General features: G+C 55.9%; 2 protein-coding genes across 4 annotated transcripts in view; one reads left to right on the forward strand and one right to left on the reverse strand.

Annotated features, from left to right (window-relative positions):
• The window catches only part of GRB7 (growth factor receptor bound protein 7), a 48,490-nt gene extending 38,101 nt beyond the window's left edge, over nt 1-10,389 (reverse strand). For 2 of the 3 annotated variants that reach the window (XM_030541641.1, XM_030541642.1), the window contains exons 1-2: nt 3,900-3,968; nt 3,240-3,330 (exon numbers count right to left, since the gene is read on the reverse strand). In XM_030541641.1, coding sequence (XP_030397501.1) covers nt 3,240-3,330; nt 3,900-3,908 — 100 coding nt within the window. In that variant the 5' untranslated portion in view covers nt 3,909-3,968. Of the gene's footprint in view, nt 1-3,239; nt 3,331-3,899; nt 3,969-10,315 lie in introns of those variants that run through there. The other variant, XM_030541643.1, reaches the window with a different exon arrangement.
• A 3,378-nt stretch (nt 10,390-13,767) lies between these two features.
• LOC115639223 (zinc-binding protein A33-like) lies at nt 13,768-14,814 on the forward strand. The gene has a single exon (XM_030541710.1). It carries the CDS (start codon nt 13,768-13,770, stop codon nt 14,812-14,814), a length of 1,047 nt encoding a protein of 348 aa, XP_030397570.1.
• Nucleotides 14,815-15,470: the final 656 nt, after the last annotated feature.

Consider the following 15,470-nt stretch of genomic DNA (forward strand, 5'->3'; position numbering starts at 1 on the left):
AGCCCCTGTCCAGAGCAGCGAGGACAGCATACTAACCCTCTCTGGGCGATCTGCCAGCACACACAGCCTCAAACAAGCAATCTCTTGGCTCTCTGTGCCAACGCCCTGCTGGGGAGAAGCGTAGCCTGGAAAGCAGTGCTTAGGCGAGACCCGTGTTCTAATGGCAGCAGCTGGCAGCACTTTCCTCCTTCGGCAGGAGAGTGGAGCCTCTCATCTAGAGGGTAATAGTTGACTCTTCTGTGGCAGGATCTCTAAGCACTTTACAAGCATTATTCAGCCTTCTGCTGGGAAAGAGGAGAGGGTCATGCTGCTCATTATTTTACAGATAGGGAAACTGAGGCACAGATATGTTTGCATAGCACCTGGCCCATTATTGGGGCTCCTAGCTGCCACCTCAATTCATATAATTAATAATAAGGGACCTAGCACAGAGAACTGGCAATAGAACCCAGGTGTCCTATTTCCCAGGCCAGGTGAATTGGCCACAAAGAAGCTGTAGCTAAGTCAGAAATCCTAGAAGTCCTGGACTCGCCGTCCCCTGCTGTGATGTGCTAGGAACCGCTCTCTTTCCAGAGCTAGCTAGGAATAGAGCCCAGAATCTGGAGGCTCAGTGCTGGCCCTTAACCACAAACCACCATCCCTTCTTCCGAGAAGCAGTCAGCCCTACATCTGGCCAGTTTGGGACCCTCCCAGCTCCGGCCGTTCTGCCCAGCCCAGTGACCGCACCCGGAGCACCAGTCTTTCCTCAGCATCTGCCCCCTTCCCCATGACACAAGCCACAGAGATCAGCTAAAACCAGCCCGTGCGGGCGTGTTCCGCCCCCTCCTACACCACCCTCATCGTCAGCGGGGGATGAGGCTGCTCCATCAGCCTGAAAATGGCTTGCTGAGAAGACGCAGGGCGGGAAGGAATTGGTCAATCAGCCTGACCAGCCAGTGCCGCCTGCCAGGTGCTGAGTCAGCATCCCAGGCTTGGCCCTCGGACGTGCTGATGCTGGTTATAGCCCTAGGCTGGGAGTCTGGAAACCTAGGTTCAATTCCTAGTTCTGTTCCAGATGCCCTGTGAGACCTTGGGCTAGTCACGTCCCTGCTCAATGCCTCAGCTCCCTCCCCCCCCCATTTAAAGGGGGATAATGATCTTCTTGCTTAGTCAGCTCTTTGGGGGAAGGGACTGTCCCATGTAGATGCAGCACCCAGCAGGCTCTAAGCACTAGTGTAATACTCCCAGAACTCAAGCAGACCCTCTGCTCAATAAATCAGTTGCAATCCAGCATCTGCTGCAGCTTCCTCCTCCCCTGAGGGTGTTGGGGCTCCCACCAGGAGGGGAAGGGACCAAGCCTTGTAAATTCCCCATCCCTCATTCATGCTGCCTCTCCCATTCACCCAGGCTGCTCTTGGCCTGCTGCCCTGATGATCCCAAAGAGCTTTGCACATGTTAACCCCCTGCCCCTGTCACTGGGAGTGGAGTCAGGACATTGATCCTACTTTCACAGGTGGGGAAACTGAGGCAGAAGGGACTTGTCCCACATCATAGAGTTGGGAATAGAACCCAGGAGTCCTGGCTCTCCGTCCTGAGCTGGGATTAGAACTCAAGACATCCCAGCTGCACACTCACTCCACTGGGTCTCCTGTGTAGCCACATTGGTGTGCTCCTTTAACACCCTTGGGAGGAGGCTGGGGCTGTGGAGCAAGAGGTTCTGGGTTCTGCCTCTAACCATTGCCCTGCTGGTCTGCATGGCAATGGCGGGCAGTGCAGTGATGGCTGTGAAGCCATCTGTGGCCCAGGGTTAGTGTCAGACTTGACTCCTGTCTATAAACAGCCTCCTCTGGCTTTTACCCACGTCTTGCAATCACACAGACTTCCTGTCAGGTGGCACCGGACTCGACAAAGGCTTGTGCCCATCATGGGGGCTGGATTAGATCACTAACTGGGCGTTTGAAAGCAGGGTCCCCAGCCATGGGACCATCAGCTGGGCTGCTTCTCCAGGGAGTACGATGGGGTGACCAGCGTCCCCGTCCATCCCCTGTCGCTGCAGCCTTGGTGTGGCGTGCGCCAGGTTCGACGGAGTTTAATCTGATCACTGAAAGCAGCCTTCCCAGATACATGCACACGGCTCTGCTGATGCCCCTCAGTCCTACCCCATATTTCCCTGCATTGATCTTCCAGCCCTGGGCCTGCCAATATCCCTCCGTCTGTTCTGACCTCCAGCTTCCCCTATATACCCAGCTCTGCCAAGGTACCTCGCCCCGATCCGTTTTTTCTCATGTCCTGTCCCGCGCTGCTGCTCCGTGCGACAGTGCGCGGTTGAACAGCTGTCTTGTCCCCACCCAGCCCACAGGCAGGCCAAGCAATTCCCGTGGGTTCAAAGGGCTTTGGGACCCACGGGGACGGAAGAGAACGAAGCCGTCGAAATGTGAGCGATGAGAGATTGTGGCTGTTGGCGTCAGAACAGTAAGATGGTGATGATAAGTACACTTTGGAGCCTTAGAAATCAATCACTTGAGCAGATGAGTGTGGACGGGGCGGAGAGACGGATATTTCTCTAGGTAGCTCTGTCCCTCTAGCTGTGGGTTATCACTAGGCCTGTAGGCACCTTTTCATGTTCTCGGAGTTTCGGACCCCGATGCCGCCCCCAACCAGCGGTCGTCCGAGGACGGTCTCTGCCACAGCGCTGCTTGAAACGCTCCTGAGCCACCTCTTAGCAACAGTCCCCCACGGGTGGGACAGACTCGCCTGGCCCAGCTGTGGGATTGCAGTGCCCAGGGCCAGGAGCGGGGCTGGCCGGCGGGGGTGGCAGGGAGCAGCGTCCGGTGCTCTCCAGGGAGAACACAGCGCTTGTGGGGGGGCTGGGGCTCGAGCCCAGGGCAGGGAGCCAGGATACCTGGGTTCTATCCCCAGCCCCGTTTCCCCATGCGGGGGGGGCAGGGAAGGTGACGGTGAGCCGCCACGCGGTGGGGTTGTGAGGCTCCTTGGGATCCTGTTTCGCAGGAGGGTCGTTCGGCTCCTGTGGGTTTGTCACTGGCAGGGAGGCCAAGCCACATGCAGGGCTGGATTTATGCCATAGGTGCCATCTTCAGTGCCCCCTCTCCCCCCCACAAACGCCTATAGCTGACCTTTGTGTTTTCTGTAAAAAAATGAAACTTTTAACCCACTTTTCACTTTTAGGTGTCCCGAGGCACGTGCCTCCTGTGCCTAGTTGGAAATCCGGCCCTGGTCACGTGCGGTGGGGCGTTCCCTACCTTTCCCCTGCCTCCGAGCGGCGAGGCGGAGCGATCTTCCTCGGATCCAGGCCCGAATCCTGCGCCCCGACATCCCCAGCTCCACATTCTCCTGTGGGAGAGGACAGGAAGGGTCCCTCAGCCCCAGCACACGCAGCCGCACCCGGGGGGCTGGGAGAACACCGGGCACCCAGAGGGAGAGCCACCAAGTGCGAACAGCGGTGCAAAAAGCTCCCCCAACCTCCATGAGCCCAGAGCTTCTGGGGCCCATGCAGCCCTCAGCTTCACTACCAGTGAGGGCAGTGGTTAGTGCCGACGACGGGGGAGCCCCATGGGAACTGAGTGGAGGCCCCCCTCTGCCTGTCTAGATTCTTATACTGCACCCATCACCATGGTGTCTGGGCATTGCTCTTAGGCCGTCACTGCATCCCACCAGGCCCTGCCGGTGAAAGGCTCTTCTCTCCCCCCCACCACCATGGTGTTGGCTATGGCTTTGTATGTGACACCCCCTTTTCCCTCCCTGGTGCCAATTGCCTATAAACAGCAGTGACCCTGAAATCAGTGCCAGGACCCCCAAGAGTGAGCCTGAGGGACCCACTGACCAGCCCCCCCCAAAGAGAATTAGCAGTAAAGTGAGAGACTAGAATCCCCCATCCGTTGGGGGCAATGAGCCCACCCTACCTCGCCCATGGAGCCCACTTCCTAGCGCTCCCCTTCCGCGTCCTCTTGTCCTCTCCTAGCAGTTATGACCATTTCTGTTCCAAACCACCAGCCCCAGCTGGGAGCCTTATCTGGGCTCTTGCTTTGCTGTAATTTCCCAGCTATAGCTCGCTGCTGCTGCTGGCTTTGTGCAGAAAGGGAAAGAGAGACTGAAGCAGAGGGATCCTGTGCACTGCATCTGCACAGCAACCCCCCCCCCAAGCTCTTGATGTGCCCCCTGCATTTTCTGCTGTGAGCTGGGGCACATGCCTTTCTAGACCCCCAGTGAGGACACGTGTTTTAACCGCCAACAAATATCTTTAATCAGAGAATCTCATTGTGCTTATTGACCATGAATTAATCCAGCCTCAAAGACTGCCCATCCTTTGAGGCTGAGATCAGTATCTTAACTTTGTAGTGGGGGAAACTGAGGCACAGCGCGCTGAAGTGACTTGCGTGTGGCCACAAAGTGATAGTGGCAGACCTGGGAACAGCAGAAATTCTGCCAGCCAAACCTGTGACCCTCCACCTCACCTGGCAACACTCCCTCACATAGCTGGGAATAGATCCTAGGAGTCCTGATTCCTAATCACCTGCTCTCACTAGATTAAACTCCATCCTGAACGCAGGCCCCCAGCCAGAGCCAAAAGGAGCAGTAAAGTTGGCCTGTAATAAAAGCAATGAGTTAATTTAACTCTGTGAGGTTTTTTTGGGAAGCTAATAAGATTCTAGCTAATCCTGCAAAATCTTACGTTTGTTCCCTGCTGGGGACCAGATTGTTAACATTTGTATAGTGCCTTTCACTGCAAAAGATCCAGTCTGCGGCACAGATTGTATACAGAACAACTGAGGATGCAGCCACCTCTGGGGAGGTGGGATGAAAACTAAAAGTAGCGATGGGGAGAGACTAGCTTGGCGAAGAATGCAGGAGCAAACCCCTCTGATTAGGGAAAGCACCAGGAGCGTCCATGGAGGAGGAGCTGGATTTTCTTTCTTTTTTTTTTTTTTTAACTCAGCCAGCTGGCTTTAGTAGGCAGCTGATAAAAGGCACTGGGACGGCTGTGGGGTCCATAACGTGGTCTCTTCAGCTGTGGGTCTCAGGTTGGTTTCACTGTCGTGCATTCTCCTTGTATGTTAACCCTGCAGCCATCAGGTGGGGAGAGACTGGTTCCATTCCTGGCCCCATCACTGACTTTCTGATGTAGATCTCGGGCAAATCTCTTCCCATACCCCTTTGTGCCTCAGTTTCCCAATTTGTAAATTGGGGCTGAGGATATTTACCTGCCTGCCTAGCAAGGGACTGTGGTCATTAATTGTCTGTGAGTGCCAGCCCTGGCTTTTATAGTGGCCAATTCGCACAGACTTGTAGGGATAGGAACTCGGGGTTAATGACCCAGTGATTTGTGACTAGCTGTTCCCAGGCTAGGGTCCCTGTCTGAACATCCCACCTACCCTATAAGTGTCACCTCATCTCTATTTCCCTGTGGGCTTGAAGCCCCCTGGCAGATGTCTGACACTGTCAGGAAAGTCCACCAGAGGGTACTGTAGAGCAGCATATGGCTCTCTGCTCCCCAAAGAGACAGCTGCCTCCTCCCAGCTCAGCAGAGCAAGAGGCCAAACAGGTCGTGAACCCAGGTGTCCTACCTAAGGGCCCAGGGTGCTGGCTAGAAGGCCGCTAGGAGCTTGTCTGTGCAGGCAGCAGAGCTTTCTTGGGGGCCAGTCTCAGACTGGAACGAACTCCCGTGGGAGCCAAGAGCCATCCCAGATCTCCCCGCCTTCGGCTCCTGGTGCAGGGGGCACTTCTGTGAGCTGCACTCGCTGATCTCTGCACACAGCAGCATGGCTGTTCCCTGCCCAGACAAGCCACGTTAGGCCCAAGACAACCCCAGGCAGCGGGGAAGAGAGAAGGAACCACATGGGACAGATGTTAGCCGTGTCGCTGTGTGCACAGGGGGAGGGTGCTCAGGTACCGGTGATGGGGGCAGGATAAGAACCTGACTAGATTAGCCAGCCTGCTGCTAAGGGAGAAGAGGGGTGTATATGTTCCTTCAGAGGGGGGCTGAAAGTCCCTGAGAATCAGGAATGGGGAGATGGAGTTAAAGGTTCCTCGGTGGTCAGCATGACATGAGCTGGGGCAGGGCTTGGCTCAGTTCCCAGGTGGGCCTGTGTCCGCATCCCAGTCATTGTCACCCGCCTCCTGGAGAGTCGCAGTAGGGAGGTCAAGGTTCAAATGAACCCAGGGCAAGGCCTGGAGGAAGTTCTGTGGATAATTAAGCCCCCCTAGTCTCCAGGGAGCCTTTAGTTTCACCAGGGCTAACTTAATATTTGGGAAGAGGAATTTCAGAGCGAGGGTTGCCACTTGGAGCAGGGCTTTTGCATGGAGTTAATTTGCAGACCAGGATTCAGTTAATTAAGTACCCCGGCTCCAACAGGGCCCAACATCAGGTATGAGAACGCCCCCAGTGGTCACTTATGGAATAATCCCCATCAGTTAGAAGCTGTCTTGCGCCCTGAAGCCAGCAGGTTTATTTCCCATTCAAAGTTTCCTTCTGGTTATTTTTACTCCTTTCTGTTCTAATGCTGGATATTCTTGTTCTCTCTGTAAATACCCAGTCCCTTTTGAAAATCCTGCTAAGCTCATTGATATCATGTGGCAGAGAGTCCCACCGGCTAACCATTCTTCATCTGAAAAAAGTATTTCCTTTAATCAGTTTTAAATTTCCGCCTTCTAATTTCACTGACTGTCCAATTACCCCAACCAAACATCACATGTTCTAAAAAGCAGTGCCATGAGCATCCAAGCGGTGCTGGCATCCAGGCGGGATTCAAATAGGCTGAAATGAGAGGAAATCTATCACTCTCTCCCTGTCCCAAAGTCCTGCCCAAGGAGAAGAGACCTGGCTGGACCAGTAGATGGGGGCACAATCAGGACTGAGGCTGGATTGGAGCAGTGATGAATGAGGATGTTCCCTACAATCCCCAGAACGGGGCAGGAGTCACCCCAAATTGATCAGAGTGGGCTTCCTCCACCACTCCAGTCCTCCTCACCCAAGGGCCCCAGTGGTTTGGATTGACAGGAGCTGCCATTTTACTCTCCCAAGCTCCCCCAAGATTCTCAGGCGAATGGTCCCGCTGGAAAAGCAGCAGTGAGATCGGGGTTCCTTTGGAGGCTGGTGCCTGCCAGCCTGCTCTGTCCAGCAGGAAGAGTCAGTCCTGGCATCCCGAGGAAAGAAAAAGCCGTTTATAGCTGTACAATTACAGCGCTGGCTTGGCTGCTACCGCCTCCCATCCCCGCGCAGCACAGAGGCTGAGCTTAGGTTTCCAGGAACAGAAAACTACTTTCCAGGAACGTTCAGGATAGCAGCGTTTCCAGGCGCCTTTGCAAGCCCGGCCACCCTGGGGAAAAACCCAACAGGACACAGCAGCATGGAGCACCAATCCCCCGGGGGCTGGGAGCAGCCATGGGCCAGGCATGGCGAGCAGGGGCTGCTGTGCATCAGACCCATTCTGCATCCCAGGCTGTTCTTTCTCCTGCCTTCCGCGTCCCACCCCACTCTCGCTAAGGCCCTAGTATCACCTGAGAGCCGGGGCCACATGGGCTTCTTAGTCCGAGTCCGCTGGCTCAGAGAGAAGCCATGTTCGGCTGGCTTTGCGTTGTGTTGGCCCCCGTCACACCCAGAAGCAGGGGCTCTGGCCCGGCTCTAGCCCACAAGGGGTTTGTCCACACTGGAAAAAGAGAGGTGTTTTAACACCGGTTAAAATAGCAGAGCAGACGCTGTAAGCTCAAGTTAGCGGCTCAGGTTAAAGCCCGGACGGCAGCCTAGGGTTGAACAAGCTGCTAACCCCGATTCAAAGCTGCAGTGCTGCATCCTCCCTGCTGCTTTAACCTGAGGTAAAAACCCCTCTGTTTCCGCAGTGTGGATGCATCCTCCGCCTGGGTCCAGTGGCAGCAATCTCGCAGTCCCCCTGGTCATCAGCAATCCGGCAGGACCATGCAGGGACTAGGGAGAACTGAGGCTTGGCAATGTGGGGCCTGCCGCCGGCTTTGGCCCTCGTGGTCAGTGTGCCTTGTGGGAATGGGCTCTGGGCTGCTCTCTGTACCGGACCTAGGGCGGCTGCTCTTTTTGATGCCCGGAGGGGAGGACACAGGGCCATCAGAGACCATGGACAAGGGCACAGGGTGAGGAGGATGGCAACAGCCTGATGCCGCAGCGGAGCGAGCTGGCAGCGAGGGGCGATGCCATAGGTGGGCACAGAGCAGGAGAGAGAAAGGGAGCCTGGGTTACCGGCTTCGGCTCAGCGGCTGATCTGCTGCACTGGGCAGGGCTGGCTGCTGCAGGTCCCCCGGAGCTCTGAGAAGCCCCCTGACAGAGGTCAGTAAATCAGCAGCACAAGGTGCCGTTACCACCGGCCCTGCTAGGCGGAGGGCAGGCCTGGCCAGAGCCTCCCCAGGATGTCTGCACTCCACAGGCCCCCTGTGCAGGCCTGGCCCCTCTGGGCCCTGTGCAGACCCACTCCCACGCATCCCTGGGTCCCAGCTCCTGCAGCCTGGGGCCCCAGGTTCCTGGGCCAAACGAAAGCAGGCCACAGCGCTCCCGCTAGCAGCCAGGACAACCCTATGCCTAGCCGTTCCCCTCAGCACCGTGCAAGCCTGTCGCCCCTCCTCCATGCACACTGAACCGTGTACACACACATGCGAGTTCTCCCCCAGAGTGAGGGACTCCAGGCGTCTGTCCAAAGCCTCATCCGTGTGAGACCAATGCACCACTGGGCGAGACGGCCAGAGGCGACAATCCTGGAGGGGCCAGATAGTGGATCCATGGCAGGCGGCAGAGGGAGAGGTGAGGATGTAGAGAGGCTGGAAGGAGGCCAGGGGGCTGAGAGCATGGCTGACGCTATGCCTGGGACACCTGCCTCTGAATTCTGGGAGCTCATGAAGGAGCTGCCTCTTGTGATGGGAGGTGGGGCTAAATTCAAGGGCGCTGGAGGAGCAGGGAGCCAGAGAAGGTTTGAGATTTGGTTCTGAGGTGGGGATTGTTACTATGCTGGATCTGGGCTTGCATCCTTATGTGCCAGCACCGCCAGTGGCTGCTAACTAGTCTCCACATGCACCTGCTGAGGCTGCTTAGCCAGTGCCTTGCAGTGGAGATCCTGCTCCCGCTGGACTCCATGGAGAAGGGAGTGCTACTGATGACACCAGGAGCTGGCTGGGGCTGTGAGAGCCCTGCCGATGTGGCGCTGGAACTGCTATGGTGTGGGCAGGAGCGTGCACACCGTGCACATACGCACTTTGTCTGTGGCCCCATTGAGCTACAAAGAACTTTAGAGCTACTGTCCTGAATTCAGGGACACACGGGGCTTGTGAATCCCCACATCCCTCTATTGTACAGGTGGAGAAACTGAGGCACGGAGAAGAGACGTGATTTGCCCAACACAGGTGTCCGAGGTGGGATTAGAACTCCTGGCTCCCAGCCCAGGGCTCAGCCCACACCTCTGCACCTACACGTGCCAGTTGCTGTGTGGGTGCAGAAGCATGTACACAAGTGTGTACACGCATGCACACACTTTAGTGCAGGCATGCACCTCCACACAGACACATGCATCCGTGCACACACCCAGGCACACATATTTGTGCATGCACGCACAGCCATGTGCACATGCAAAAGATTTACACGCTGACACTGGCAGGGCTGGGTCCCCAGGGCAGCAGGTCCAGAAGCTTCCAAGGCTGTCCCTTGCACTGCCCCTGTGGTGCTGCGAGTGTTGAGGAGCAGGTGGAACCCTGTGCTGCAGAGAGGACATGGCCCCTTGGGGAGGGAGCAGTTACCTTGCGGTGGGAGGTCAGGCTGAGTGTCCTATTCTGCTCAGGGTACGCCTGCGCCTTCCCTGGAGGGCTCCGCTTGCCGAGGCAGGCGCAGCAGAAGACCACCCCCACGGCCTTCTTCCAGTGGAGCAGCCTGCTGTCTTGCATAACCCGATTCATCTCTCCCGGAGCGGATGCTCTTCTGTGGCTTCCACCCGACACCTTCCCAGGGTTCCCCCACCCCGTTGCTGCTGCTCTTGGGCTAAATCCCAGTGCCCTCCACGTGGCTTTCACAGGCTGCCTCCCCCCTCCTTTCCTCTTCCCCTCTTTAATTGGCAAATGGCCCCATTAACAAGGGCGGGCTCCGGGAGCCCAAGCTTTACTGCCATCCATCCAGCTCCAGCCCCAGTTCCGAAATGACTCAGCTGGCAGTCGAGCGGGCAGCTCCCTTCCAGCCCTGCACACACACAGCCGCAGCGAGGGCCCCGTACACTTCACACTCGTGTGATGACAGGGCTGGATGTTTCAAATAGTGACAAGACCAGCGCTGAGCCAGGACCTCCCCCGGCTCCGGCTCGCCGGCCTCTGCACCTACCTGCCCCTGGGCTCCCTTCCTTCTCCCTTTGCAACCAGAATAAAGGAGACGCCAGTTGTTCCGTTGCACGCTGGAATTCCCGTGTGCTGACGTGTGGAGCAGCACTTACCCCCGGATCCGCAGACTCCACCTGGTGCCAAGCCGTGTCATGAGCTATTTCTGTCCGCTGGCGGGTGAAGGGAGGCAGGACGTAAGCACTCAGGTATTCCTTACTGGCAGGAAACCCTGGACTCTGCCACAGGCTGGAAGTGGCACACTGAAGACCAGTGGGGGCAGGGAGGCACCTTGATCTGCCCCAAGACACCATAGAGCACCCTGCTGCTTGCATGCGGGGCTACCAATCAGTGTCAGCCTGGTTTTTTCAGCACCCTGGACCCAAGGGCCTCCTGGCACCTTCAGCCTGCTGCCAAACATATTGGCCGCCAGCGCTGCCTCCCTGCCTTCTACAGAGCGCTGCGGCAAGGAGAGGGTTAATGGCACCACCACTCTCCTCTGGGACCTCACCCTGCCCTGTGTGGGGCTTTCATTTATAACAAGGGCAGCTGCACTCCAGTGGGGTGGCCCCCTCCAGCCATTGTGCTGACACGGGGTGCGGGGGAGCTGGGGTAAGCTCAGGGGGTGCTCACTGGTTTGTACCTTGGCTTTGCAGGACACTGATCCTGGCTCAGGACAGACCCAGGGACCAGCGGATCAAGGTCTCATGTAGGGTTAACCTAAACCCTGGAGATCATGGTGGGCCAGCAGCATAGCTCATTCCCCTCACTCTCGGGGAGGGGCAAGGCCTCCCTTGACACCTCCCATCCCTCCACCGGCTCAAGTGAGGTGTAAAATCTGGGGCCTGGGCCTGGGGAAGGCTGGGGTACAGAAGTAAGAGTAGCAACCGAATATGGGGGCTCCTGCCGTGTACAGGGGTTAGGGTTTTGTTCAATGGCTTTCAGCTGCTGCACCATACAAATTGTTCCAGCCCCGTCCCTGACAAGCTCTGCTGCCCCCCGGTACGAAACGCCAAGGCCACTGATGTGCTGTTTTCTCTCCTCTGTCTTTATAATCTCAGAGCTGGATCTGCAACTCCAGGTGCCACCACAGATTTACCAACCTGCAGGGCGAGAGAGGGGTGGATTCTCCATCCCATGGCTCTTCCAATTCCACACTGGCTGCCTTTCTGGAAGATGTTTAGCCAAATGACTGGGCTCAGTTTAGGGGTAACTAGGTGAGATTCTCTGGCCTCTCTTATGCAGGGGTCAGATGAGATGATCAAAAGGTCTCTTCTGGCTTTCAGATCTATGCACCTATGGATGGTGTCACCATCTCCACACCCTGTAAAATGGACAGGGGTGGCTCCAGGCACCAGCGATTCAAGCACATGCCTGGGGTGGCAAGCTGCGGGGGGCGCTTTTCCGGTCGCCGCTAGGGCGGCAGGCAGGGTCCTTCTGCAGCTTGCCTACGGAGGGTCCGCTGGTCCCGTGGCTTCGGCGGACCTCCCGCAGGTGTGCCTGTGGGAGGTCCGCCGAAGCCGCGGGACCAGCGGACCCTCCGTGCTTGGGGTGGCAAAATGTCTAGAGCCGCCCCTGATAACGGACCATCTGCCCAGAGCAGCGTATCTTCAGCCTGTTGTAACTGATCACAACTCCACCTACTCCAGAGGCAAACAACAGGCCAGCTGAGGCAGCCCGTGGCTTGAAGAATCCGCCCCTGGCCGCTGGTTTTAAAAATTTAGCTGGATTCCTCCTTACCTTCCGCCTTTTGCACGGTGCACAATTGCTACTTCAGGCAGCTTTGTCCCACACCCAGCAGAACCTACATTTAGTGCAAAATAAATCTGGCCTCGATGCTGCCTTGCTGTGGAGATTTCACGTACCCACAGAACAGGAGGCATTAGGGAGAGAGAGGTGAGTGTGATAGGGATCCCCGGGGTGCAGCCTGGGACCATGGGACCTCTATGCCCCCTTAACTCTCCAGCCTTGGCTGTCCTTCACAATGCTTTGCTAGTGACCAGCAGCAAACCCTTCCAGGCGCTCAGATCACTCAGCACAGCCGCAGGTGGAGACCCAACACCCTGCTAGATTGCGTGAGCCACTCATGAAACACACGGAGAAAGGCACCAGCCACATCCCCCAGCTCCCAGCCTTGTATCTCAGGAATATACCTCCTGCACTGCTCAAGACAAGCAGTGCAAATTTATTAATTGGTTCACCACTTCATTAATGGAAAGTGGATATACACCCGCCTTCGCAAAACCTGGGCAGGTTTGCCACACACTTCATACAAACTCACTGGTAAAGATAAATCGTAAAAGAAGTTTACTAGAAAAAAAAGAAAAGGTAGATTTTAAGTGATTATATGTGAAGGCAAAAAGTCAGAGTTAGTTACCAAAATAAATAAAATATAAGCACGCAGTCAAAACTCTCAACCCTATTAAACTGGGCAATATCTCGATGAAGCCGTTTTTCTCACCCACTGGATATCTCAGTCCTTAATATACAGGTTTGTCTCTTAAACCTGGGCCTGTCTCCTCTGTTGGACTCTTCAGTCTTCTCAGTGTCTTTGTGGCTTGTGGCATAGGTGGGGGGCAGGAGAAAGGCCCAGCATGTGGCCAGTGCCACTGTGTTCTGTTTTATGATCTTAGTTCATGTGCTTGGAGAACACAAGTCCGGGCATGTTTTGTGGGCATGGCTTGTGGGCCAGGCAAGGTTGAGGAATTCCAAGGTGAGTCATTGCATTGTAGCTCCCTTGCTGGATAGAGGCTGGTGATTTCTGTTCAGCACCCACCCGGGTGTTGGTTACCTCCCTTGTCACTGTCTCTGGAGTGCTGGTATCTGGGCACCCCCCAAACCCACAGCATACTTTAGTGACAACCACACAAGACATTCTCATAACCTCATCTGAACTGATGATATACATACAATGGAACAATACGTTTCAGCAGATCATAACCTTTCCCCTGATACCTCACATGGCCTGCTTTATATGCAAGATCACAATTAAATATAACTGAGGAATCTGGGGGATATAGGGCGCTCCTCCACGGTCTAGAATGTCACGGTAAGAGAATCCAAATGTGCTCAGATGGTAGGCCTGATGGGCATTTCAAACTCAGCCTTTATTCCACAACAGACTTTGTACTGTACATAAGGAGACGTTTCCAGCCTTTGGCAAACACCAGGAGATTTCACAAGCAATGAGCACCTGGCTGGGCTTCTTCCACTGCATTCAGGGAAACTGAAACTTAAGCTCTTTGCAGAGAAGAACTGGTAACCAGGCCTTGTCCCAATGCCAGTAGGGCTGGGCTTTGCAGTACGTTGCTTCCTGTGCAGCGCGGACAGCTGTTGCCTTGAGGAGGTGCAACCCTGCTGGAGTGCTGTCAGATCCAGCTGCGGGGAAATACCACCGCTAAATTCGCAACAGTACAGCTGAAGCAGCAGAGGGAAGGGAAGGAGGGCAGTGGCTCTGCCATGGAGGCTCCTCAGAGGCACCCAGTGGAGCAGAGTGGTGGCAAAGAAATGGAAGACGTGGTCTGTAACTTCCTGGAGGCTCAGGAAGGTGTGGAAAAGCTCTGTTGCTCCTACAAGAAAAAGATCCAGGCTACTCAGAGTGGCCTGCAGTCCCTTCGGGAGGAGGTGATGGAGGACTTCCGGAAGATGCACAGCTTCCTGTATGCTGAGGAGCAATCTGTGATGGCCAAGATTGGCCAAGAAGAGAAGCAGGTACTCAGCAGCCTGGAGGACAGGGTGACGGACATCACCAAGAGGGAAGCTTGTGTTCTGGAGCTAATAGATTACCTGAGTGAGGTGGAGGACCATGATGGATACCTAATGGCTATGGCTGATAGCCAGGTGGATCATCTAAAGGCAGAGCTGACCAGGCACAGCAAGGAAGTGAGACACTACAGGCCCACGGTCCTCTCCAGCCCTTCACTGACATACGTGGTTTGTAGAAGGATGCTGGGGTATGTGATGCGGTCTGCACTGGAGTGCATCACCCTGGACCCTAAGACAGCCCATTCGCATCTGCAGCTCTCCGAAGACCTGAAATCGGCAAAACTGGGACCTGGCGCCCAGGCTGTCCTGGAGAGCCCCCAGCGCTTTGAGCCATGTCTTTATGTCCTCGGCTCTCAGGATTTCCGCTCAGGCAGGCACTACTGGGAGGTGAGCGTTGGGCGCAAAAGCAACTGGGTGATTGGGGTAGCCAGCCACTGGGTCAACCGCAAGGCAACAGAAGATCTCAACCCTGAAAATGGATACTGGGCCCTTCGGAAGATACCAGGCAACCGTTACTATGCCCTGTCCTCACCCCCAGCCCTCCTGACCCTGGATTCCAGCCCCACGAAGGTGGGCATTTGCCTGGACTATGAGAGCGGCAGGGTTGGGTTTTATGATGCCGAGTGCATGGCAGAGGTTTGCACCCTCAGGGGCAACTTCCAGGAGCCGTTGCACCCTTTCTTCTGCCCCGGCCTGGTGCTGGCTGAGCAGGACTATGAGCCTCTCTGGGTGTGCAATTAGAGCAGGGAGAGGGAGAGCTGGCATACAGGGCTGACGAGAGCGGGGGGAAGCCAGTACAAATTGCTGGGGCCCAGCGGTCCGGAAGGGGGCCCAGCTTCCCCGGCTTCGTCGGCCCTGTTTAGCCAGTCCGCCCTTGCGGGGGGGGGCCCGAAAAATTTTTCACCGGGGCCCGAACCCACTCCCGGCGGCCCTGCTGGCATAGAGACCTCTGCAACCCTGGTTCCCTAAGCAAATGGGGGGTCTGGATTGGCTGAGAAGTGAACTCTGAAATGAAGGTGTCAAATCACTGAAAGGAAAGAGGAGAAATAAACTAAGTGCAGCTCTGGGACATCTGGGAGTGTTTCATTTGTGTGGGGTTTGGGGCGTGAGTAGGATCCCTGGATTTCCTTGAGTAGCTCCTGCCTCATCTGCAGTGGTGTCCCATAGCCCCCTGCCCTCAATCTCTGCCCTGATGTGACAAATGAGCTTGTGGTGGTATCCAGCAGCGTGGCCTTTAGGGGCCATGTGTAGCTGCTCTCCACAGCCATGGGGGCTAGAAACAGCCTCTTTTTTTTTTTTTTAACTGGAAAATGGAGATTCTCGCAATATCAGTTGACTCTAGGAGCTGGGGCTTGAAGAAAAACCACCAAATACTGTAAAATCGCAACCAGTGGCCG

This window comes from Gopherus evgoodei, chromosome 23 (assembly GCF_007399415.2).
Source record: "Gopherus evgoodei ecotype Sinaloan lineage chromosome 23, rGopEvg1_v1.p, whole genome shotgun sequence".
NCBI classification, from domain to species: Eukaryota; Metazoa; Chordata; order Testudines; family Testudinidae; genus Gopherus; species Gopherus evgoodei.